Raw genomic sequence first — 24,023 nt, forward strand, 5'->3', positions numbered from 1 at the left:
CCCACCCCCGTGCTCAAGCAGGCCCTCGGCTGGAAGACGAAATCCACCCCATAGACTGGGCTGCCGTGGGGCAGAGCTGGTCAGGGGTGAGGATGAGGAGGCTGAGAACCCCCAGTACTCCCTGGCCACCAGCCATAGGTCTGCCCCGTGGAGGGGAAGTGCGAGCCCCTGCTCCTGGTCTGGACTGAGCTGGGGTATGGGGCGGAGGCAGGGGATGGGGTGAGGAGCTCTTGGTGGCCCAGTTTCCGCCCCCCCGGGGGGCCCCTCAACCAGAGCAGAGGGCGGGGTTGACGGACCTCAAGGGCTTTCTGGTGGGAGGACCCCAGCGCTTGACGGGGCGTGGTGGGACCCCTCATGCCCAGGGACCCGTCTTGGACAGGAGCAAGCCCGCGATGAGCCTGGGCGACTGCAGGGGAGGGATATTCCAGACCGTAAACCATCATACGGTGACACCGCCCGATGAGTCCAGCCTCTCGCCACCTTCACGGGGCGCTGGGATACAGCCATGTCCTCCCGGCTCGCCCGTGCGGGTGTACCCGCAGCACTCACGCGGGGCTGCAGCACCGGCCTGCCCCGCTGTGCATGCCCGCACCCGCCGCACACACGTGACCCGTGCGGGCACACGCAGCCCAGCCCCAGCGCGGTGCCCGCGGCGCAGGAAGGCGGTGAGAACCCCGGCCCCCCCCCGGGGCTGCTGCCCCGAAGCCCACTCGGCTCCAAGAGGAGTCCCCCCCCACCATTTGCTATCCCGGGGGGGGGACATCGCGCAGCACCTATAATCATCACGCTCCAGCGCGCCTCCTCGGCAGCCATTTTGTTTGTGGGCGCTCCGCCATGGTTGTTGAGGGCGGCCATCTTGCGGTGCCGCTGCCCGCTGCTCGCGGGAGGCCGGTGCTGCGGGAGCGGGGAGCTCCCCCCCCCGACCCCCGTGCGCGGCGCAGATCCCCCCCAGCCGCGGGGCACCCCGCAGGTCCTGCCCCGGGCGCGCAGTCACGGTCAGGGCGCTTGGCTGTGTTTGTGGGTTTTAACTCTCCTTTCCAAGTGCCGTGTGTCCGGACTGCCCCCACACAGGGGTTATACCGCAGCGCCGTGCCCGCCCGCAGCCAGCCCCGAGGCTGTGCCAGCACAGGCGGCTCCTCCGGGAGTGCCCGGCCGGGTCGGGGGGACACACAAGTCCAGTGCAGGGGACACAAGGCAGGGCCGGGGTCACCCCCCCTCCGAGGGGCTCAGCCCCAGCAGAGCTCACGGTGCAGGGCACGGCCCTGGCTCAGTTGATGCTGGTGCTGCGGCCCCCGCCCTCTGCGCTCTCCGTCCCGGTGCAGGAGGTCCCCGCTCTGCTCAGCCCCCGTAGGCAGACGGCATCTGTGTGATGGGAGGGAAGGGACAAGTGAGGAGCCGCTGCTGCTTCCCAAGGCAGCGCAGGGGGGTCTGCGCTCTCCCCCCTCCCACGGCAAGATGGAGGTCGTAGAAGCACTGAGTGCTGGTGTGGGCATCTCCAGCCTGCCAAGGGGCACTTCTGCCCCCACGTATGGCCACCACTACCCCTCAGTGATGGCCTGAGGGGGCCAGCGGGCAGTACTGGATCCTGCCCTCCAGGAGGGCAAAGCACAGCAGGGACAGCTCCCAGTGCCAGGGTGCAGGATGGTGGTCCTGCCTGCCCAATGGCAGTCATATGCGGCAAGGCCACCACCAGCCCTGTCACGGGGCCAGGCTCCCACTGCTTCCCATCGGGAAGGACGCTTCATCCCAGGCTGGCACAGGACATGGCACTCCCGGAGCCCCCAGCCCCACTCACGGTAGCGGACGTGGATTGGCCACACCATGATGCAACAGAGAGAGGCAATGGCGGCGATGGCAACACCTCCGGTGACCCCCACCATCACCCAGTGGTAGAAGCTGGCACACTCAGAGCAGCAGAGCTCGGACCTGCAGGGACACGGCAGGGATGTGGCTCACGGGCAGGACCAGAGGCTGGACCAGTGCTGCCCAAAGTGCCCTGACAGCAGGTCCATGTCCTCAGTGTCAGGGCTAGGAGGTGAAGGAAAGGTCCAGGGCAAGGAGAAGGGGCTGTACCCCATTGAGATCCCCACCCCCTTTTGTGTGCCTGGAGATGCAGCTCTGATCTGGGGCCAGAGGAGAAGCTGGGGGGTATTTATGACAGAGCAGGTTTCCACCCATGTCCCTTGCTGCAAGGCAGGGGTGTTTGCTGCCTGGCTCGCAGGCGATGCGGCTGGAGCCGTCACTGTGAGGGACACTCACGGGCACGGGTGCAGGTTCTGGATCGCCATCACGGCCAGGCCGTTGGCCATCTTGTCCGTGAAGCTCATGGCGCCGTAGACGAACGCGCTGCTGTGCTGCAACGGGAGAGGAAAGCTCATGGGCCCCACACAACGCAGCGAGAGCCTTGTGCCCTCTCATGGGCACAGCTCGTATTGCAGCAGAGCCCGTCCTCAGCGCCCTCGCAGGGGTCTCCATCCCCCGGATCCGTCCCGGCCGGGAGAAGCGCAGGTACCGTGTTGGGGCCGATGAGGTCTGCGGTCATGGAGAGGGAGGTGACCAGGATGGTGGCAGAGCCAGCCCCAAGCAGCACGGCCGCCCCGTAGATCTCTGCTCCCATCTGCTTGACCAGGGTCACCCAGGAGGCGAAGGTGAGGATCACCAGGATGCCCACGAAGTAGGTCAGCTGCTCCGGCCAGCATGGGCAGAGGCAGAAGGAGAGGGGAGAGCTCAGCTCCCTGCCCAGCGGGCACCCAGCACGGCCGTGGGGAGCGGGGAGGACATGGGCACCCAGGGGACAGCCCTGGCTCCTTTCCAGCTGGTTCTGAGCAAGGAGCCTTCAGGCAGCAAGAGCCTTGCGGTGCTCCAGGGTGTTCTACCGCCCAAGCCCTGCAGAGCTGCAGGCGGGGGGCTTGGCACTGGGACACCCAGTCACCAGGAGAGCTGGAGCACTGGGGAGCAGCACCTGCTGCAGCGCAGAGCAGGGTGTCCCCATCCTTACCCATGGTGGTTCAGCCAAACCCTCCCTCTGCCTCTCATGGGCACCAGGGGGCTGACCACAGGTGACTGTGGACCAGAGTGCAGGATAGACCCATGCTCCCTGCCCATGACTCCATGCTGCAGCAGAGCATCATTGGCAAAGGATGCATGAGGGGTTCCTGCTCTCCAGCCAGGCTGAGGTGTGCCAAGTGCTCTGCACACTTGCGTGGTCAGGATCTGGCCCATGGGCCTTTCCTTTTGGTCAAACTCAAACCTCACCAGGCCCCCAGGACTCACATTTCGACCCAACCACTTATTCACAGGCTTCATGAGGAAGGAGGAGAGGAAGCCACTGACATACATCACCAGGGGGATGGTGGCGATATATTTCTGCAAAAAATGAGGACAGGGAGGAGATAAGCTCCAGACCATAAGCACAGGACCCCTGCCCATGGCACCGTGACACAGGAGCAGGGACCTGCCCTGTGCCCACCTTGGGCAGCATCAGTGAGTTGGTCAGGTACATGGCAATGTAGGCCTGGGAGAGGTTGACGATGAGCCGGGTGGACATGTAGAGCACTGCGACCTGTGAGGGACAGACAGGGCAGCACCGCTCAGCCTGTGCAGACAGGGGGTTTGGCACCTCCTGTGCCCAACCCTGCCGTGGCACGGATGTCCTCTGAGAAGGGGACAGCCCCTGATGTGGTAGTGGGTGCCCAGTACCACCCATAGAGTAAGAGCAGTTTGAGTTGGAAAGGACCTTAAAGCTCCTCCAGTTCTAACCCCTGCCACAGGCAGGGACACCTTCCACTGGAGCAGCTTGCTCCAAGCCCCTGTGTCCAACCTGGCCTTGAACACTGCCAGGGATGGGGCAGCCACAGCTTCTCTGGGCACCCTGGGCCAGCGCCTCAGCACCCTCACAGGGAAGAGCTTCTGCCTAAGAGCTCATCTCAGTCTCCCCTCTGGCAGGTTAAAGCCATTCCCCTTGGCCTGTCCCTACAGGCCCTTGTCCAAAGCCCCTCTCCAGGTTTCTTTCTCATCTTTCTCTCCTCACAGGACATCTCACTGCCAGAGGACCCCCAACCCCCAGGAGGTACCTGATAGAAGGCAGGTTCCCAGAGCCAGTCCCTCCAGATCAGCAGCGGACGCAGAGGGCTCGGCTCCTTCTGCAGCAGGGGGGTGCTCTCCTCTGGCTGGGCTGATGAGCCCCACGGGTATGGCTTCTCTTTGGTGCCCAGGTGGAAGATGAGGGAGAACACGGCCCCCAGCCCCACCACAATGAGGGACAGGTTCTGGGTAAGGCAGAGGGGGTGAGCATGGCAGGGGCTGCGCTTTGCCTGCCCACCAGCCACCTCCAGCCAGTGGAGAAAGAGGTTCTCAAAAGCCCTGGGAAGCTCAGTGCAACCCCTGCCCCGTGCAGTGGGTGACGTTTCAGGGTGTTGCTATTTCACTCCCTCTGGTACCTCCCCAGTTGAACCATGTCCCACCCAGGGAAGAGGGGACTCCAAGGCCACTTACCCGGAATATAGGGACATCCTGGGGGCCTAAGTGCGCTATGCGTTCAGGCTGGTCCACCTGGAAGTTCAGCAGGAGCCAGGCCAGGCCGTACACAGTGATATTGGCCATGACAGTGAAGGCATACCTGAGGGGAGACAGGACCTCCTCTAGTGGAGGGTGACCCTGCCCATGGCAGGGGGTTGGAGCTGGATGAGCTTTCAGGTCTCTTCCAATTCAAACCAGGCTGTGAGTCTGTGATCCCTCTGGGCCACCCTGTTCACTCTCCAGTCACAACTCACCTCTGCCACAAGGATGCCCAAGCTGCCTGAACCAGTGCCCCTAGATCTGGAGCCCCGTTACCCCAGCACTGCCCCACATCCTCCCTGCCCCACTGCACTGCAGCCGGTCCCCACTCACCTGCTAGAAGGGACTTCCTCCCACCCCTGCTCAATCTGATAAACCCTCAGCCTGATCCTGACAGATCACAGAATCATTTGGGTGAATGAACTTCATGACATTCACAAAGTCACACCTCTCAAGCCTGTCCAGATCCCTCTGGATAAGCAGCGATGAGCCGGCTCTGTGCACAGAGCTGCACGTGCTGCCCAGCCTGGCCCTGAGGCCATACCTAACTATGGCACAGCTTGTGCAAGGCCAGGGGCATCCGGGGTGTCTGTTCCTGTGAGAATCACCCTCCAGTGCCAAAGGAGAAGTGCCCCCAGGGAAGCATCCCAACACCTCTGCCATCAACACATTCCTGGCACCAAAGGGTTTGGGCCACCAACCCAGAGCACCAGAGCCACTTGGACACATTCTGCAGAACACCCACATGGCCCAGTCTTGGTCCTGCCGTACCAAGGGCTCACATGTGCCATGGCACTCAGGGGACCTCTCACCATGCAAGCAAAGGGACATAGCAGAGGGGACAGCCATGCTCACCGGAAAGCCGTGAGCTCCACCTTCTCATGGTCACTGGTCACCAGCTCGGGGATGAGGGAGAGGTGGGAGACCTGTGTGGCTGCCCAGCCAAACTGGAAGATGATGATGAAGGGGAGGTAGTAGATGAAGGCTGCCCACTGTGGCGTGTTCTCCTTGCAGGCCAGGCAGGCGTTGAAGATGAAGGGGAAGGACACAAGAACGCACGTGGTGCCTGGGAAGAGAGCAGAGCAGTGAGAGGTTGCAAGCCCTGTTTCCTTGGGACACCAACAGCCCCAGCCAGCTCAGACACAGACACAGACACAGAGCCAGCACCTCTGCCAGGGTGCTTCAGCCACCTTTCATCCACTGTGTCCAGAGGACAAGACCCTCACACGTGTTCACACCTTGCAGGCGCCAGGAGCTTCTCTCACCTCCCGCACACAATAACCAGAGCCAGGGCCAGGGCCGTGCCCCCTGCCCAGGGCAATAAGGCCCCCAAGGGGCTGCAAGGCTCTGGGGTCCCCCTTCCCTTCTCCCGGAGGGCTCCCCCCACACTCACACCAGTGCCCCGCAGCGCCAGGGACACCCCCGGGCAGCGCTGGCAGGGCAGGAGTGGATGTGACCCACGGCTCTGAGCCACCACGGACGGTCCCAGCTCAGCCAGGGGCAGCGGAGCCAGGCTCCTCCCTCAAGCTGCAGCGTGACGGCGGGGGGACGCCTGCGTGGAGCAGGCAGGGACAGGATGGCTTCTCCTTCCCCTTGCACAAGGTTACAGAGCAGATCTGCTGCCGTGCTCCAGAGCTCGCACCCAGCTCTGGTGCTCCAGGAGCTCTCGAAAGCACAGAGGACTTGGCCACACCAAGGTGTCTGCCCCAGAGAACCCCTGGGACAGAAAGGGTCTGAGAAGGGTCCAACTGCCCCAGACCTCCTTGGCTCCTTTTTAACCAAGCCCTGTCAGGATCGAGCTCTGCATCCCCTAAGGACATCCCCAGGGGAGCTCTGGGGCAGGAGCTGCACACCCAGGGCTGCTGCAGCCTCCACGTCCACCCCCGGCCCATCACCACCATCAAACACCAGGGCCACCCGCATGGAGCTGGGCTCCTCTGCCATGCATCTGCACCCACATACTCTACCCAAGTGAACACGGCTTCACCAGGAGCCAAAGGGGTGCTGGGGAGCCCACGCTGTTCAAGCAAGGCCATGGGGCCCCCAAAAACTCCCCCTTTTCCCACCCCTGGCCCCCACTTTCAGCAACCAGCCCTCCAGGGAAGGATCGAAAGAAGCAGGATCACGGGAATACCAGGCTTCCCTGGGCAGGGAATCTGGGACAGCACCACCAGACTGGCTCAGAGAGGCAGCAAAGAGACATTCATCCTTCCCAAACTGTTATGGCTGGAAACTGCCCCCCCGGAAGAGCCAGTGTGGTGCTGAGCCATCAGCACCACCAGCACCAGGAGCCCAGTGCCGCGTTGGGGAGAAGCCACTGATAGCAACTCGTGGTGTCTGAGCCACAACCACCCTCCGGGCTGTGGTTTCACAAGTTTCCTCTGCTGGGAGTGCACGTTGCCAGCATGCTCCCACACGGGGGGTCTCTGGCACAGTGTGAGGAGCGCAGCACCGCTCCAGGTCTGCTAGACCTCACCGCCATCACGCCACTCTTGGGGACAACAACCCCTGCTCCGGCCGGGGAAGCAGCCTCCAGCCATGCTGCTGGAGCTGGGAAGGGTGATCCAGGACTTCCCTTTGGGAGCAGCAAGAAGCGGAGCTGCCCAGGGAGGTGGCAAGCACAGCACCAGCCACTTCCCTAAATCTAGGACACAGCTCTGAGCTGATCCCGGCAGGGATGAAGCTTCAACACCCTTCCTGACTCACCCAGCAGCACCCTGGGGACATCAGGCACCTTATCAGGCTGTTGCTGGGCTGCACAGAGGGGTTGGCTGAGATAAGTTTGGGATTCAGATAAGACCACCCCATGCTACAACTGTCCTCTCTGTGTGCACCCACTATGGTGTTACCATTAAGGGGGTTTATCTCTGCCTGTGGATGTACGTTTCGTCAAGCCAACTGCCCAGCAACTGCTCTGCAGGGCTGGGGCAGGCTCCTACACATCAAGGACACTCCTCCAGGTCATGCTGACCCCACCACGAGTGTCCCCATGAGCCCCTGCACCTCCTCGCAGTTTGTTTGACCCCAAGGCACGGTGCAAGATGTCCATAACTCAACACCAAGCCACTGGTGCCTCCTCTGTGTTCCCACAGGGCTCTTTCTCCCCATGTGTTGGTTGCCTTCCCCCGGTGTAGACAAGGGCCCCAGGGCCACCCATAGGGACAACCCAGCAGTGCCTGGCCACAGGCAAGGCTCTGGTGAACCCCTGGGCTCCTGGGGAAGCCCAGATGTTAACAACAGTCTTGTTCCTGCCACAGCATCGACCTGCTGAGCACAAAGCTCTGACCCTGACTCAGTGACACCCACACATGGGGGCACAGGGACACTCAGTGCATGGCCTGAAGGACAGGGGGAGCCCAAGGCAGCAGCAGCCCCTGAGTCACACTCTACTGGAATGGGGATGGTGCCCACAGGCAGGACGGGGACACCACGGTATCCCTTCCCCAGCTGTGCCGGAGGGATCCCTCTCCACTCAGCATCTCCAAAGAGCACCTTTGATGTCTGCCCCCCTCACCGGGAACCCCAGAATGGTAACAGAAGCTGACCCTGCACCCCAGAAAGGCTCTCTCTGGGCCATCATCTCCACCCAGGGCACCCTGGATGGGCCTCTTCTGTTCCCCAACCCAGGGTCACCCCAGAAAATCTCCTTGGGACCACCCATCTGCACTCAGAGCATTCCAGAAAGAGTCCCTGATGTCCCCCAGCCAGGACACCCCAGAGAAGCTCCCCTGGGGCCACCAATCTCCACCCCCAGTTCCCCCATCGAAGAAATGTTCCCCAAGGGCGCCCATTTCCACCCAGGGCAACCCAGAAAGGTTCCCTAGGGCCACCCATCTCCAATCAGAGCACCTCAAAAGGCACCCGAGGTTCCTGCACCCAGAGAAGCTCCCCTACGGCCACCCACCTCCAATCAGAGCACCCTGGATAGGCACCCTCAGTTGCGCCCCCCCCAGCGCACCCCAGAAAGGCACCTCCAGGGCTGACACCACACCCCAAAATGCTCCCCAGGGCCACCCATCTCCACCCAGCGCATCCCCGGCGGGGCTCTCCCAGCGCCGCCCCGGCACCCACCGGCGAGGTGCCAGGACTTCCTCCTGCCGTAGCGGCCGCAGCCGGCGGAGCGGTCGGTCTCGTAGCCGAGCAGCGGCGTGCAGAGCCCGTCCGCGAGCTGCCCCGCTAGCAGCAGCGCGCCCGCGGCGCGGTGCCCGAAGCCGAGCGCGCTGTGCAGGAACAGCAGCAGGTACGTGAACCACAGCGCGGCGCAGGCGTCGTTCTGGAAGTGCCCGGCCGCGAAGCTCAGCCGCGCCCGCAGCGGCAGCGCCTCCGCTGCCCGCACCGGCGGTGGCAGCGGCACCGCCCGCTCCGCCATGCCGGGCCGGGCCGGGATGGGACAGGCGGACGGACGGGGCAGGACGGGGCGGGGCTGTCCCGGTGTCGTCCGTCGTCGTCGTCCCCCACCCCCCACGCCGGGCTGGCTCTGCTCCACCCCCCGGACGCAGCGCGCGGCCACCGTTGCCTGCGCCGCGATCGGGGCTGCGAGCGGCGTCCGGCGGGTACCGGGAGCGCGTCTTGAGTAGGTACCGGGTGACTGGGACCAGTATAAGCAGTACAGGGCCACTGGGAGTTGTGGGGGCTACTGGAATGACTGGGTGCAGCGGGGGGGATACTGGGGTGTCTGGGAGCACCCCTTGGGTGGGTACTGGGGTGACTAGGAGCAATGTGGGCTGTAGCGGAGTCACTGGGACCACCCCTTGGATGGATACTGGGCTCACTTGGAGCAGTGGGGGGTACTGGTGTGACTGGAACCTTGTTTGAAGTACCACCCCTTGGATGGATATTGGGGTCACTGGGAGCAGTTTGAGGGTACTGATTGGGACCCCATCTTGAGTAGGTACTGGGTGACTGGAACAAGTATGGGCAGTACTGGGGTCACTGGGAGCAGTGGAGGGGAGGGTGTCAGGACCATTGGGAACCCGAGGGTGGGCGCTGGGCCCACTGGGAGCAGTCGTAGGGTACTGGGAGTAATGGGGGGCAGTAACTGGGGTCGCCGGGCACAGCGGGGGGCCACTGGCTCCCCCCTCGGTTCCTCTCGGGGCGCCCACCTCAAGGGGTGCCCTGGGGTCACCCACGACTAACGCCCGCTTACCTCTGCGGTGCCGTTGCCTTTTTAAGGCGGTGCCCTCCCCACGCCGATCGCTGATTGGCCGAGCAGCCAGTCGCGCGCGCGCAGCGCCGGCCGTCCCCGCCCTTCGCTCCGCCCTTTTGTCCTCCACTTCCCTCTGACGTCGAGCCACTTCCATCCAATCCGCGCTAAGCTCCTCGTGCCCCGTTCCGCGCGGTTGGCCAATGGGAGGGGCGGAGGCGGTAACCTCTTTTGCATAATAATAGAGGGGCGGGGCCAGGGCAGGAAGCGGCAGCGGCGGCGGTTGAGCGGGGGGTGGGGAGCGAGCTCGGAGCGGGGCCCGCTGAGGGGAGTCGCCATTGGGGGGTCCCGCCATTACCCCTGGTTCGGTCCCGTCGCGTCCCAGCCCCGTTTCTGTCCCTCAGGGCGCGGACCGCGGACCCCGAACCATGGCTCACAGCGCCAAGCAGCTGCCGGCCGGGATGCTGTAAGTGCCCCCCCCCTCAGCCCAGCGGGCTGGCCCCATCGCTAGCCCAGTGTCCCGGTGGTGCTGTGCTTTCTCGGGGGGCCTCTGCCGGAAGGGAGACTGAGATGAGCTCTTAGGCAGAAGCTCTTCCCTGTGAGGGTGCTGAGGCGCTGGCCCAGGGTGCCCAGAGAAGCTGTGGCTGCCCCATCCCTGGCAGTGTTCAAGGCCAGGTTGGACACAGGGGCTTGGAGCAAGCTGCTCCAGTGGAAGGGATCCCTGCCCATGGCAGGGGTTGGAACTGGATGATCTTAAGGTCCTTTCCAGGACAGGCCAGGCTGGGGTTCCATGGTTTCGCAGTGGGGCGGCATGTGGTAAGCTGGGGCAGGGAGGCTCTGCTGGACCCACTGGAGCCTAATATGTAAAGGTGAGCAGTGAGCTGGGGCAGAAGGATCTGGGGCCACCAGCTGTGTCTTGGAGCCCCTTGATGCATCTCGGTGGCAGTGGCAGAAACCTGATGGAGCAGTTGTGGCTGGAGTGGGTCAAGCCAGCAGCAGTGCCCTGCCCTCATCCTCTGCCTTGAGGCTTCTCCTTATCCCGGCAGTGCTTGTGCTGGGTGTGGGTGATGCTTCCCTGGAGCCAGGATCCAAACCCCTACAGCTTCTCCTCCCTTGCTGAGGAGGATCAACTGGTTCGTGCCGTTTGGGAGTCCTCGCTGAGGTGTGTACCTGAGCAGGGAAGTGACCGTCACTGTTACCTGTCCTCAAAAGCAGGACTTGTGCGTCCTGCTCCCCTTCCAAATGTCATTGACAGATGCCAGGGTCATCCCTGGACTTTGGGGCAGTCTTTTTGTGCCTTGGACTGTCTGGTGCTGGGCTTTGCTTGAGCGCCATCAACTCAACTGTGGCCTCCCATCACTTGGGAGCAGGGGCTCCAGGGCTGGTGGCAGGTTTGGGGGCTACTGGGACATGGGCAGGAGCTAGGGGAGGTGTCACCATTGGTCCCAGCAGTTCCTCAGCTGTTTCTGGTGGGCGCTCTCTGGCTGCAGACATGCCACGGGCAAAGCTCAGCATGGAAACTTCCTGGTGGCCATCAAGCAGGAGAAGGGAGAGGTGGCACGGACGAGTGGTGAGAAGCCACACAGTGAAGAGGAGGTGAGTTTTAGTGCCTTCATCCCTCCCCACACAGGTTGCCCAGCCTGGGGCTGTGCTTCCACTCGCCTTTCAGCAGCCTGGGCTCAACCAAGTGACCCTCAAGGGGCCCTTGACCATTCCTCAAGGGATGGGAGGCCCAGGAGGGTCTGCATGCTGCTCTTGTGTCCTGTGTTGTGGTGGTATCGTGTGCTCTGATCCATCATGGCTTGTCCTTTTCCCTTTGCTGGGTGCCAGCCAGTGAAGAAGAGAGGTTGGCCCAAGGGCAAGAAGAGGAAGAAGATCCTTCCCAATGGCCCTAAAGCCCCAGTTACAGGCTACGTGCGCTTCCTGAATGAGCGGCGTGAGCAGATCCGCACGCAGCATCCTGACCTGCCCTTCCCAGAGATCACCAAGATGCTGGGGGCTGAGTGGAGCAAGCTGCAGCTCTCAGAGAAGCAGGTACTGGCCTCCACCTAAACTCCTCTGTCTGCATGTCCCACTACTGGTGGGGTGGGCAGCAGAAGCCTCGAGTAGTGGGGAAGGGAGTCAAGCAGCCCCCTGGGAGGCTGACGCCCCTCTCTGTCCACAGCGGTACCTGGACGAAGCAGAGCGGGAGAAGCAGCAGTACATGAAGGAGCTGCGGGAATACCAACAGTCAGAAGCCTACAAGATGTGCACGGAGAAGATCCAGGAGAAAAAGATCAAAAAAGGTGCGTCTGGGGAGCAGTGGCTGCTGGAGGCACTGTCAGGACCTGGCCAAGTGCTGCCACAGCCTCTGGTTCTTAGCTAAGAACCACAGCTGGGCTGGTTCTTAGGGGGAACCTTCTCCCTCCTTTCCAGAGGACATGGGCTCTGCAGCAGCAAGCACCTTGCTGAACGGGCACCCACACAAGGTAAGGCCCCAGCCAGTCTGCCTGTGTGTGGGGAAACTGGGGCACCCCTTGCCCTGTCCCTTCTGTCTGCCCAGCCCCAAGGAAACTGGGTCCCTTTGGGTGTGCTCAGCCCTGCCTGATCCGTCCCCCAGGCTGGTGAGTGCAATGACACCTTTTCCACCTTCGATGTGCCCATCTTCACAGAGGAGTTCTTGGACCAAAACAAAGGTGAGAGACTGGGCTGTGGGGTGGGGGCTGCTGATGCTTGCAGCAGCTTGCGTGGGGTACAGCCTGTATCCCATGGGGCAGGACCATGGCTGGCACTGGCTGCGAGATCCAGGCTGTGGAAGGTCCCTGCTGAGGTTGGATACAGGGACTGGAGCCTGTGGTTAGTAATGCTGAGCCTCTTGGATGAGTCGTGTCTTGGGGAAGGGATTGAGAAGAGAAGGCTCCTTAAAGGGAGACCTTAGAGCAGCGCCAGTGCCTAAAGGGGCTACAGGAAACCTGGAGAGGGGCTTTGGACAAGGGTCTGTAAGGACAGGACAAGGGGGAATGGCTTTAACCTGCCAGAAGGGAGACTGAGATGAGCTCTTAGGCAGAAGCTCTTCCTGTGAGGGTGCTGAGGCGCTGGCACAGGGTGCCCAGAGAAGCTGTGGCTGCCCCATCCCTGGCAGTGTTCAAGGCCAGGTTGGACACAGGGGCTTGGAGCAAGCTGCTCTAGTGGAAGGTGTCCCTGCCCGTGGCAGGGGCTGGAACTGGAGGAGCTTTAAGGTCCCTTCCAGCCTAAACCAGTCTGAGGTTCCATGGTTGGGCTTGGGATGTGGGAGAGCCAGGGATGTCCCTGCTGACATGGTGTGGTCCCGGCAGCGCGGGAGGCGGAGCTGAGGCGCCTTCGGAAGATGAACACAGAGTTTGAGGAGCAGAATGCCATCCTGCAGAAGCATACGGAGAGCATGAACTGTGCCAAGGAGAAGCTGGAGCAGGAGCTGGCCCAGGAGGAGAAGCAGACCCTGGCCTTGCAGCAGCAGCTCCAGTCTGTGCGCCAGGCCCTCACCGCCAGCTTCGCCTCCCTCCCTATCCCCGGTGAGTTCAGGGTGGCTGTGGGGACCTGCAGGGAGGCATCCTGGAGCTCTGCATGTGGTATAAGCAGGGCAATGGGGTGGTGATAGACACTTATCTGATGGTGGAGTAGGATTTTGAGGCAGTTTGGGGTGCCCAGGGATGTGGCAGTCGGGTGGCTCCTCTATAGTGGGCTAGGGCAGGCTGGGAACCATCTTCCTCTTGAGCCGTAGTCACCCTTGTGCCCACAAGGCAGAGATTAGTCCAAATGCTTTTGTTCCTGGCCTTGTGGTGGTGTGATCCTCTCCTGCAGCAGGGTTCAGGGTCCTGTCAGCAGCGCTGATGGGCTGGGCCAGGCTAGACGGAGACTTGCTGGCCTTGCTTAACTGGGCTTCTGCCCCACAGGCACTGGGGAGACCCCCACACTGAGTACTCTGGACTTCTACATGGCCAGACTTCACAGCGCCATCGAAAGCAACCCGCTGCAGCATGAGAAGCTGGTGGTGCGCATCAAGGAGATCCTGTCCCGGATAGCCAGGTGAGCTGGTGTCCCGTGTGTCCTGGTGAGCACTGGGGCAGCCCATGTCAGGGCTGAGCAGCAAAGTTGGGGATAGAGAGGGGTTTGGAGCTGCTCCAGAGCTGTGGGAGAGAGAAGCTTTCCCCCTGTAACTCAGCTTCACTTTGTTCCCTCTCCAGCGAGCACTTGTGAAGGAGACCAGTCCTTGCGGAGCCCGGGGCTGGCCGGACCCTGGCCCTGTCCCTTGGAGCTCACACGAGGGACAGTCTCTGCTGGGGTCCGGTTCTTTCCACCCCTCACCTGAGGCATGAGCGGGGACCCCCTGGCTCTGTGGCACCATCTCTGAGGACACTGAGCTTCTGGGGACCAAGCGGTGCCAGGGCTGTGAGGGACATGGTGGTGTGGCTGTGAGCAACCCCCCGCACGCCCTGTGAGCCCCTCAGCTCCTGCTGCTCCAGCTCAGAGACACTCCAAAGGCTCTTTGGTGGTGGATGAGTTGCCTGTGGGTTCAGTCTCTTCCAGCGTGACACAGTGGCTACTTTTAACTGGCCTGTGCTGGAAGGGAAGCAGCCAGGTACCTCCTGGCCCCTGGAGCAGCTAAGGGAGTCTCTTGCTGCCCTGTCCTGCAGTGCTGGTATGGCACGTTCCCTTCTGCCCACCTCTTGCTTTATTTAATCCTCTCCATGGGTGCCTTCAGCCCCCTGCCTGTCACCTCCTTCCCCCTGGCTCTGGGACCAGGGAGGGCAGCTCCTGCCATCTGCAACAGCAGAGGCAAAGTAATCATTCTGGATGGGGAGCTGGCCCCAACCCCATGCACAGGCTCTGGGCTCCTGCCCGAGCCCATCCGAGAGTGGGACCACCACACTGGCGGCTGTGTCCTGGCCCTGCCCTCCCAGGGGCTGCCTCTCAGCAATCTCAGACTGTTATTAGAGAGTGTCTTATTTTCTTACTTAGCATGATGTGGATCAAGCCCTGGGTTCAACCTGGGGCTGGACTGCGCCTGCTTGGCTCCTGCCTGTGAGGTCTCTGCTCTGTTGAGTCTCCTGGTTGCCATCTCCTGGTGGCTGCTTGGCTTGGGATGGGAGATGGAGCAAATAAATATTGGAGAAAACCAGCCTGGGCTCAGTGTGTTCATGCTTGGGGCCAAGATCCCAGGGATGCTGGGGTGCAGGAGCCAGGGTGTTAGAATCAGACTGGTTTGTGGTGGAAGGGGATGCAGGGGATGGACTATTCATCAGGGACTGTAGTGACAGGACAAGGGGTAACGGGTTCAAACTTAAACAGGTGAAGTTTAGGTTGAATATAAGGAAGACATTCTTTACTGAGAGGGTGGTGAGGCACTGGAATGGGTTGCCCAGGGAGGTTGTGAATGCTCCATCCTTGGCGGTGTTCAAGGCCAGGTTGGATGAGGCTTTGGGTGGCATGGTTTAGTGTGAGGTGTCCCTGCCCATGGCAGGGGGGTTGGAACTGGATGATCTTAAGGTCCTTTCCAACCCAAACCATTCTATGATTCTAAGGGACCTGAAAGCTCCTCCAGTTCTAACCCCTGCCACGGGCAGGGACCCCTTCCACTGGAGCAGCTTGCTCCAAGCCCCTGTGTCCAACCTGGCCTTGAACACTGCCAGGGATGGGGCAGCCACAGCTTCTCTGGGCACCCTGTGCCAGCGCCTCAGCACCCTCACAGGGAAGAGCTTCTGCCTTATCTTCAACCCGAGCCTCCCCTGTTTCAGTTTGAACCCGTCACCCCTGGTCCTATCACTACAGTCCCTGATGAAGAGTCCCTCTCCAGCATCCTTGTAGCCCCCTTCAGGTGCTGGAAGCTGCTCTGAGGTCTCCATGCAGCTTCTCCAGGCTGAACAGCCCAAATGTTCTCAGCCTGTCTCCTATGGGAGCTGATCCACCTGATCATCCTTGTGGCCTCCTCTGGACTTCCAACAGCTCCATGTCCTTACGCTGGGGACATCAGAACTGCACACAGTGCTGCAAGTGTGGTCTCACCAGAGCAGAGCAGAGGGGCAGGATCACCTCCATGACCTGCTGCTCACGCTCCTGTTGATGCAGCCCAGCACATGGGGGGTTTCTGGGCTGTGGGCACACATTGAAGCAGCTCATGATGACCCTGAGTTCCGGGAAGGGTGTGATGGAGCCAGGGCCCGTTCTGGGCCCAGCGTGTTAGTACTTGGAGCTGCTCTGGGCCTAATCCCAGGGGTTTGGGATGTGGAGCTGGGATGCTGGCCCAGAGTCCCTCGCCGCAGCTGCACCAGGTGCGGTGGCGCTGAGGCCCGTTGTGCACGGCAGAGCTCACCCGATCCCAGGTCCCGGCTCAGGTTCCTGGTGCCAGGATCACCTTTCGGCCCAGCACCATCTATAATTGAGCAGCGCGGGCAGCGATGCGGCGCGCGGGCAGGCACGGCCGGCAGCCCCCGCAGGGCAGCCCCATGGAGAACGGCGTGGGGCAGGTGCCAGGCGCCCCCGAGCCCCCCGCAGCTGAGGGCCCCCTGGCACCCCGTGCCCCCCGCGCGCGCCCCAGGCTGGTTTTCCACACGCAGCTGGCGCACGGCAGCCCCACGGGGCGCATCGAGGGCTTCACCAACGTCAAGGAGCTCTACGCCAAAATTGCGGAGGTCTTTGGCATCTCCCCCACTGAGGTGAGGGGGGCGTGGGCAGGGGCTGGGCCCTGGGTGCCCCCCAGACCCTGCTGCTCCCATGGGTGGCTCCTGCCCTGGCACCACCAATGGACGGTCCCCAGCAGCTGACATGGGGCTCCCTGGGGCAGATCCTCTTCTGCACTCTCAACACGCACAAAGTGGACATGCAGAAGCTGCTGGGGGGGCAGATCGGGCTGGAGGACTTCATCTTTGCCCACGTCCGGGGCGAGACGAAGGAGGTGGAGGTGACCAAGACGGAGGACGCCCTTGGCCTCACCATCACAGACAACGGGGCCGGCTATGCTTTCATCAAGGTGAACCGCCCCCTGGGGCGGCTGCCCTGGGGCCTGCAGGGTGACCCCCTCCCTGGCACTGTGCTCCTCCCATCACCTTCCTGAGGGTCTCCCCCACTGTGCGGAGGGCCCTGCCTGGCCATGGAGGGGTTTATGTGTGGGGTGGGATGGGGGCTGTGTCGCTCTGTCCTTCCCCTGGTGCCACCGTGGCGCTGTGTCCCCCCCATCCGCAGAGAATCAAGGAGGGGAGCATCATCAACCGGATCCAGGCGGTGTGTGTCGGGGACAGCATCGAGGCCATCAACGACCACACCATCGTGGGCTGCCGGCACTATGAGGTGGCGCGGATGCTGCGGGAGCTGCCTCGGGCTCAGCCCTTCACCCTGCGCCTCGTGCAGCCCAAAAAGGCCTTTGGTGAGTTGGGAGACCCCCCACCTCCCACCTGGGGGACCCCTGGAAGGACCAACCCCTCCCCAGGAACCAGCACCCCTGTGTGCACCCCTCAGCCCCACATCACCCCTTGGGATGCTCCCTTGTGCTCTGCACCCCTGCACCTACTTCTGCTCGCAGGGGACGCCCCACTCCTCTGTGCACTGCCACCCTGCACCCACGGGGGTCCCTATGCCCACACTGCCTGCGAGCATCCCCTGGCACAGTTCACCACGGGGTGCTGGGACACGCATGGGCTGGGATGGGGGTGCTGGGGTTGGGGGGTGTCAGGTTGGGGTCAGGGTGGCTCTGGGGTGCCCTCACCTCCCATCCTGGGCTGCAGACATGATTGGGCAGCGGACGCGGAGCAGCAAGGCCCTGGGCGAAGGCAGAGTGAGCAGCGGGAAGGAGACACTGAGGCTGCGGGCACAGGGCCCGGCCATGCTGGAGGAGGGGGTAAGACCCCCAAGACCCCCTCACCCTGAGTCCCTGGACACAAACACAGTGCCCAGGGCATGCAAGAGCAGCCCCATGCTCCCGGGTGAGCCTGCGCCAGCGAGTGCCTCCCTAAGGGCACCCATGGGCATGGCTCAGTGGGACCGGGGGTCCCTGCTCTGTCACCCCCTGACCTCCTCCAGCCCAGCCCCTGTGAGGAAGAGGCCACGCGTCGGGTGGACGATCTGCTGGAGAGCTACATGGGCATCCGGGACAGCGAGCTGGGTGCGCAGGGGGGGAATGAGGGGCAGCAGGGGGGCAGTGGATGCCCCCCACCGGCTCCTGACCCTCCTCTCATCTGCAGCCTCGACCATGGTGGAGGTGGCACAGGACAGCGCCAGCGCGGCGCAGCTCGCCCATGGCCTGGCCTCGGTGCTTGGGGACTTCGCTTTCCCCCAGGAGTTCGTGGCTGAGGTGTGGGCGGCTGTCTGCCCCCCCCGAGAGGGGCAGCAGTAGCGGGGGGGTCCCCATCCTGCCCCGCCAGAGCTGCACCCAAGGCTGGGGCAGTGTGGGGCACCCCCACCCCCCCCCAGCTTCCCTTTGCACACCCCAACACACTGCTGTGGCTCAGTAAAGCAGGGAGTGGAGGAGCCCAGGGGCTGTTCCTCTTTCCGTGGCCCCGCCGTGTCCACCCAAGTGGGCACAGAGCTGCTTTATTGGGGGTCTCATGTGGATGGAGACAAGGCGGGGGAGCGGCCTCACGTCTGCTGCCGCCCCTTTTCGTACTGGGTGGTGATGAGCACCCGTGGGTGCAGGTGATGGGGACCGTTGTTTACCCTGGGGTGGAGGCGGCTTCTCCTGTCCCCACACGGGGCCACTACTGCAGGACAGAGCTCGGGGTGAGCTTGCGGCGCAGGGAGAGGTTGAGGACAGGGTACAGGGAGGCGATGGAGGGCCGCGGCCGCAGCCCGGGGTAGATGCGCTGCAGCACAGCCCGGCGGAAGAGGATGTAGACCCAGGGGTCCAGGATCTGGTTCCAGGTGACCATGCGGATGTAGATGAGCAGCATCTTCTGCGTCTCCGTGGGCAGCATCTGGAGCTGGCCCTTGGCTGGCAGCTGCTGCAGCACCACCTGCACGATGAAGATCTGGGAGAAGGGGGAAGGGTGTCAGTGGGGGGGATCCATGCAGAGGTCATGAGGTGCTTTGGGGTCACAGATGAGGAGGGCCCAGGCTGGGCATAGAGCCTGCTGGAGAGGGATCGTGGGCTGGTCTGGGGGACCGGCTCTGCCTGTGTGTGGTACTGAGTCCCAGAGCCCATCATCCAGGTCCAACAGACAGAGCGGTGGCAGAGGGACACCAAGTCTCAGGGCATCACCAGGAGCACACCCCCAAACCTGGGACATCACCAGGAGGAGCATGGAGGGATACCAGCACTCAGAAGGGACATGGTGGGGGTGGGAAAATGAAGACCCAACCCCTCACCAGGAGCGTGAGGGGGGAGAACGCAGGTCCTCACCAGAAGGGGCATCCAGCAGATGGTGGCGATGATCATGATGCCCACGAGCTGCACCATCATCTCCACCTCGCTGTCCCGGCGCCGCTGCACCGACTCCCGGTCGTGGTAGACGCGGCAGAGTGTCACCACGCTCACTGTGTTGAAGATGAAGGACAGCAGCACGGAGAAGATGCCCAGCAGAGCGAAGAGCAGGCAGAAGATGATGTCCCCGGTATCAGGCAGGAGGGTGAGGAAGCACCAGGAGCCAGGGTACTGCAGCGTGTACCGGCCCAGCCCCAGCACCGGCAGCAGCCCCAGCAGGCAGGAGAAGCCCCACACCAGCCCCACGATGGACCAGGCACGGCGCTTCGAGACGCTGGTGGAGCGGGAGAAGGGGTGGTTGATGCCAAAGAACCTCTCTCCTGCCATGGTGGCCCCCAGCAGCAGTGGGCACTGCCCAAAGAAGACCATGGAAAAGCCAAGGAAGTTGCAGAGGTGGCAGCCGGGGTCCACCTTGGCCCAGGCGAACTTGATGAAGTGGTAGGGGATGATGACCGAGGCCGTCACCAGCAGCCCCATGAAGTCTGTGACCACCAGCCCGCAGAGGAAGACAAGGAAGGAGGAGCGGGCCTGGCTGGAGAGCTTGCGGGAGGAGCTGAGCAGGACGCAGAGGGCGAAGAGGTTGGAGCCGAGGCCGATGAGGCCGAAGGCGGTGGAGAACCAGGGTGAGGCGATGCTGCTCTGTGCAGGGTCGTGCCCATCGCTGGTGTTGAACACCCCGAAGCATGCGTCCAACCGGCTGCCATTGGACGGATCCATGTCCCCCCACCCCATCAGGTGTACTTCTAGCTTGGCTCTATGGCACGTGTGCCCCACCGGAGCTGGCACTGATCCTGCCTTGCCCTGTGAGGACAATCACAGAATCCCAGACTGGTTTGGGTTGGAAAGGACCTTAAAGCTCCTCCAGCTCCAACCCCTGCCACGGGCAGGGACCCCTTCCACTGGAGCAGCTTGCTCCAAGCCCCTGTGTCCAACCTGGCCTTGAACACTGCCAGGGATGGGGCAGCCACAGCTTCTCTGGGCACCCTGGGCCAGCGCCTCAGCACCCTCACAGGGAAGAGCTTCTGCCTAAGAGCTCATCTCAGTCTCCCCTCTGGCAGGTTCAAGCCATTCCCCTTGGCCTGTCCCTACAGGCCCTTGTCCCAAGCCCCTCTCCAGGTTTCCTGCAGCCCCTTTAGGCACTGGAGCTGCTCTCAGGTCTCCCCTTCAGGAGCCTTCTCTTCTCCAGGCTGCCCCAGCCCAGCTCTCTCAGCCTGGCTCCAGAGCAGAGCTGCTCCAGCCCTCGCAGCAGCTCCGTGGCCTCCTCTGGATTCGCTCCAAGAGCTCCACATCCCTCTGGTGTTGGGGACACCACAAGAGTGTGCCAAGAGGGGTCTCAGGGACAGAAACAAGGTGAGGGTTTGGGGCTGGTCTCCCATGGCCAAACCCACCCAGCACCCGCTCAGGCAGCAGATGTGGGGCTGTGGTGGGGGGACACCCACCAGCACCATGGGATTGGCACAGAGTAGGGTGCAGCTGGTCAGGATTAACAGTCCCGGGCCCTGAGCCATGGGCGCTGCTGCCTAGAGGCTCTAACCTGGCGCTGCGGGTGCTGGGAGCATGGCACTGGCAGCTCCGGCAATGGGGAATGGGTGCCCACCCCTGGGACCAGACTCCCATGTGAGGAACCAGGCTGGGACCAGACCCCCCCCTCCTCCAGGGACCCATTTCTCCAGGCTCTGGATGTTCCTGTCCCTCCACCATCCCCAGCCTGGTGCCCCCCATGGGATGCTCAGCTGTGCCCCTACCTGTCACCTCTGTGAAGTGTCACGCTCCTCGTGCAGGGTGGCACTGCCTCTGCCCTCTGTCCACACAGGATCCCAGCCTGGTTTGGATTGGAAGGGACCTTAAAGCTCCTCCAGTTCCAACCCCTGCCACAGGCAGGGACCCCTTCCACTGGAGCAGCTTGCTCCAAGCCCCTGTGTCCAACCTGGCCTTGAACACTGCCAGGGATGGGGCAGCCACAGCTTCTTACCCTTAATGGCCACTGGGGAGCAAGGAAGGGGGTGGGAGTGGGAGACGTCCCCATCCCTGTCCCAGTCCCGCTGGCAGAGCATGGCGGTGATTCACTGCCCCGGCTTTTTCCATGAGGCAAGAGTGAAAGCTTGTGCTGTTTGTTTTCTGTGGTCCCCCCCGTCCATGGCTGCAGTGGCCCCAAAGGCGTCAATCCCCTTGAGGCACATGGTCAAGCCTCAGCGAGATGGATCCAGGTCCCTGAGGACCCTCCAGCCTTTCCTGCATCCCCCTGGGATGCCCACAGTAATGCCACAGCTCAGAGGTCCCACTCCAGGTGTCCCCTGACGTGCCTGGGTGCTGTCCCCAAGCATGTCTGTGTCCTCCCAATCCCCCAGGGTGTTTTCTGCACTGCCTGGGGATCAGGACCCATGGGACGATGCTGCCCAGCTGCCTCCATCACCTGTGGACTCACAGCCATGGGATGCTCTGGGCACCCATGGCTGTGCCTTGGCACACAATGACCTCTGCTTGGGTGCACGGTCACCGTGTGGCAGGATGTCGCCTCTCTCCCCACAGTGCCAGCTCCACACTGCCCATCCCAAACCCCACCATCACCCCTGTCCCCTCCCTTCCTGCCTTGGAGCTTCTGTGATCTGGACCTTCACTGCCAGCAGAGCTGGGGACACCAGGGACACCACAGCCCAAGGACTGGGCACGATGCAAGGGTGGGCTCGAGGGCTGAGCATCCATGTGCTGCCCTGGGCAGAGCTGCCTTGGAACTGTGCAGCTCTTAGAGGGGATAAGGTGTTAAAGAGGGGCCATTCAGCTGCAGCCACACACACACCAGAGCAGAGCAGAGGCACTCATGGAACGGGGTTCACGTGGGATGGGGGGATCCTCACTCACCGTCCTCTGGAGGAGACACCCTGAGCCTGAGCGTGGTTCTGAGGTTACTGGATCCAGCCAAACCCTTTTCCAGGGAGCTCCTGCAGATGAAGGCAAAAGGGTGAAATCCCAGCGGAGAGGAGCAGCTGAGGGGCGAGAGGTGCTGGATATGGAGGTGCGGGTATTAACAGGGCTTAGGGCTGGCATCACGCAGATGCCCCATGGGATGCCCGGGCCCCACTTCCTGCCCTTGGCCACATCCGAGTCTATGGAGGGGAAGGCAGGAGGCGGAGCAGGAGCACAGGCGGCTGCTCCTTATCAGCGTTCCCAGCCCATCGCTCTCCCGGTTCCCCGGGCAGCGGGTGGGGGGTGCTGAGAAGGGAGGTTTCTGGGGAAGGGGACACCACAGAGAGACCCCCATCTGCCCCTGCAGCCGATGTCCTTCCTGCAGGTGATCCCACAGGGCACCGCTGGGCACAGGGCTGGTCCCAGCATCCACCACCCCCAGGATGGTGCTCTCTGGGTGGCGGATCAGTTCGAGGACATCAGCTGGGATGATGATGGGATAATGATGGGATAACAGCCACACCATGTGGACAGGAACACAGCAGGGCTCCCGCGTCGTTCCCTGGACCCACTGCCATAAAGGGGACCCGCTGCTGGGGTCCTGGCCTGGCCTGGAGCAGGGACACCCCTGGGACACCCAGGACAGGGACACTGACGGGGAGCGGTGGCACAAGAGCAGCAGCAGTCCCTGCCAGGCTCGGTGGCTGTGGCCCATAGCATGGGGGCCGGGCAGGGTCCACCCCAGGTCCACCCTGACCTGTGCTGGGGGCTGCTTGGGACATGCCAGCCCCGGACACCCGGCCCAGGGCACGGACAGGCACAGAGCGTGGGGTGGGGGCACCGCCCGTCCCTGTCAGCCCCGAGGGGTCTCCAGGGCTGTGTGCAGTCCCGGCCCCCCCCGCCCCGTGGCCACCGGAGCCCCTCCGTTCCTACGTCCCAGCCTCTGTGTGTCCATCCCCCCGCCCCGTCCATCCCAGCTCTTTGTCCTTCCCGCCCCTGCCCGGACCCTCCGTCAGGGCATCCCCCCCCGCCGCTGCCGGCGGGACCCACCCGGCTCCTCTCCCCGCACCCCGGGCCCCCCGGCCCCGCCCCGGTCCCCGCAGCATCCCCCGGCCCCGGCTCTCACCTGCCCCGCGGCCGAGCAGCGCTGCAGCCCCGGCCCTGCGGTCCCGCCCGCGCTCAGCAGCGCCCGGCTCGGCCCCGCTTTACTCATTTGTTTACCCGAGACGGATTCCTGCGTTCGGAGGATGGGGAGGATGGAGCGGGGGGGCAGCGCTGGCGGGCGGGACCCATGGACCAGCACCCATCGAGCCCACGGGTGACACCGGGCACACCATGGACCAGCACCCATCGAGCCCACGGGTGACACCGGGCACACCATGGACCAGCACCCATCGAGCCCACGGGTGACACCGGGCACACTGTGGACCAGCACCCATCGAGCCCACGGGTGACACCGGGCACACCATGGACCAGCACCCATCGAGCCCACGGGTGACACCGGGCACACCGTGGACCAGCACCCATCGAGCCCAGGAGTGACACCGGGCACACCGTGGACCAGCACCCATCGAGCCCAGGAGTGACACCGGGCACACCGTGGACCAGCACCCATCGAGCCCACGGGTGACACCGGGCACACCGTGGACCAGCACCCATCGAGCCCACGGGTGACACCGGGCACACCGTGGACCAGCACCCATCGAGCCCACGGGTGACACCGGGCACACCGTGGACCAGCACCCATCGAGCCCATGAGTGACACCGGGCACACCGTGGACCAGCACCCATCGAGCCCATGAGTGACACCGGGCACACTGTAGACCAGCACCCATCGAGCCCATGGGTGACACTGGCCATCCCACAGGCCAACACCTGTAAGGTCCAGGGGTGCATGTGCCCTGAGGGCAGGCAGTGAAGGAGAGAGAGCTCCAGCCACTGCCTTTGGGGTTCTTTCTTCCTTATTCCCTCCCAGGCCATCCCTGGCTGAGC

At 63.2% G+C, this 24,023-nt stretch overlaps 4 protein-coding genes across 8 annotated transcripts; 2 read left to right on the plus strand and 2 right to left on the minus strand.

The window, feature by feature from the left end:
* Positions 1-1,137: 1,137 nt before the first annotated feature.
* MFSD12 (major facilitator superfamily domain containing 12) lies at positions 1,138-10,055 on the minus strand (the record flags this gene model as incomplete). Its single annotated transcript, XM_080634155.1, has 11 exons — positions 1,138-1,362; positions 1,796-1,926; positions 2,260-2,354; positions 2,513-2,683; positions 3,274-3,366; positions 3,470-3,562; positions 4,074-4,268; positions 4,495-4,618; positions 5,413-5,623; positions 8,629-9,174; positions 9,704-10,055. The coding sequence occupies 11 exons, from the start codon at positions 10,053-10,055 to the stop codon at positions 1,268-1,270; spliced, it is 2,106 nt and encodes a 701-aa protein (XP_080490281.1). The 3' UTR covers positions 1,138-1,267.
* On the plus strand, positions 9,053-14,831 carry HMG20B (high mobility group 20B). Of its 4 annotated transcripts, none has more exons than XM_080634296.1 (10): positions 9,053-9,130; positions 10,105-10,166; positions 11,191-11,296; positions 11,531-11,734; positions 11,865-11,985; positions 12,116-12,168; positions 12,300-12,375; positions 13,015-13,230; positions 13,612-13,744; positions 13,903-14,831. In XM_080634296.1, exons 2-10 carry the CDS (start codon positions 10,129-10,131, stop codon positions 13,913-13,915), a joined length of 960 nt encoding a protein of 319 aa, XP_080490422.1. In that variant the 5' UTR covers positions 9,053-9,130; positions 10,105-10,128; the 3' UTR covers positions 13,916-14,831. The 4 variants fall into 4 exon arrangements, with proteins under 4 accessions (XP_080490422.1, XP_080490420.1, XP_080490421.1 ...); XM_080634294.1 differs by having other exon boundaries at positions 9,121-9,130; positions 10,105-10,862; XM_080634295.1 differs by lacking the exon at positions 9,053-9,130 and having other exon boundaries at positions 9,998-10,166.
* Positions 14,832-16,113: 1,282 nt separating this feature from the next.
* Positions 16,114-18,044, plus strand: GIPC3 (GIPC PDZ domain containing family member 3; the record flags this gene model as incomplete). The annotated part of the gene is made up of 6 exons (XM_080634156.1): positions 16,114-16,371; positions 16,500-16,685; positions 16,898-17,078; positions 17,437-17,549; positions 17,732-17,813; positions 17,893-18,044. 6 exons carry the CDS (start codon positions 16,114-16,116, stop codon positions 18,042-18,044), a joined length of 972 nt encoding a protein of 323 aa, XP_080490282.1.
* Positions 18,045-18,280: 236 nt separating this feature from the next.
* On the minus strand, positions 18,281-23,264 carry TBXA2R (thromboxane A2 receptor). Of its 2 annotated transcripts, XM_080633963.1 has the most exons (5): positions 23,158-23,264; positions 21,987-22,066; positions 20,873-20,949; positions 19,047-19,928; positions 18,281-18,675 (listed from the first exon to the last, which is right to left on the minus strand). In XM_080633963.1, exons 4-5 carry the CDS (start codon positions 19,857-19,859, stop codon positions 18,406-18,408), a joined length of 1,083 nt encoding a protein of 360 aa, XP_080490089.1. In that variant the 5' UTR covers positions 19,860-19,928; positions 20,873-20,949; positions 21,987-22,066; positions 23,158-23,264; the 3' UTR covers positions 18,281-18,405. The 2 variants fall into 2 exon arrangements, with proteins under 2 accessions (XP_080490089.1, XP_080490090.1); XM_080633964.1 differs by lacking the exon at positions 20,873-20,949.
* Between the last annotated feature and the right edge of the window lie 759 nt (positions 23,265-24,023).

The sequence above is a fragment of the Psittacula echo genome, assembly GCF_963264785.1.
Source record: "Psittacula echo genome assembly, chromosome: 24".
Classification (NCBI taxonomy): domain Eukaryota; kingdom Metazoa; phylum Chordata; class Aves; order Psittaciformes; family Psittacidae; genus Psittacula; species Psittacula echo.

What these genes read in the sequence shown, in the direction of transcription:
- TBXA2R (XM_080633964.1), bottom strand. Translation starts at nt 19,859, where the DNA reads ATGGGGTGGGGGGACATGGATCCGTCCAATGGCAGCCGGTTGGACGCA. An exon ending in TCTGCTGGATGCCCCTTCTG is followed by an intron (nt 18,676 to 19,046) that starts GTGAGGACCTGC and finishes CCCTTCTCCCAG; the next exon opens with ATCTTCATCGTGCAGGTGGT.
- HMG20B (XM_080634294.1), top strand. Translation starts at nt 10,768, where the DNA reads ATGCTTCCCTGGAGCCAGGATCCAAACCCCTACAGCTTCTCCTCCCTT. An exon ending in GTTCTTGGACCAAAACAAAG is followed by an intron (nt 12,376 to 13,014) that starts GTGAGAGACTGG and finishes TGGTCCCGGCAG; the next exon opens with CGCGGGAGGCGGAGCTGAGG. An exon ending in CGCCTCCCTCCCTATCCCCG is followed by an intron (nt 13,231 to 13,611) that starts GTGAGTTCAGGG and finishes TCTGCCCCACAG; the next exon opens with GCACTGGGGAGACCCCCACA.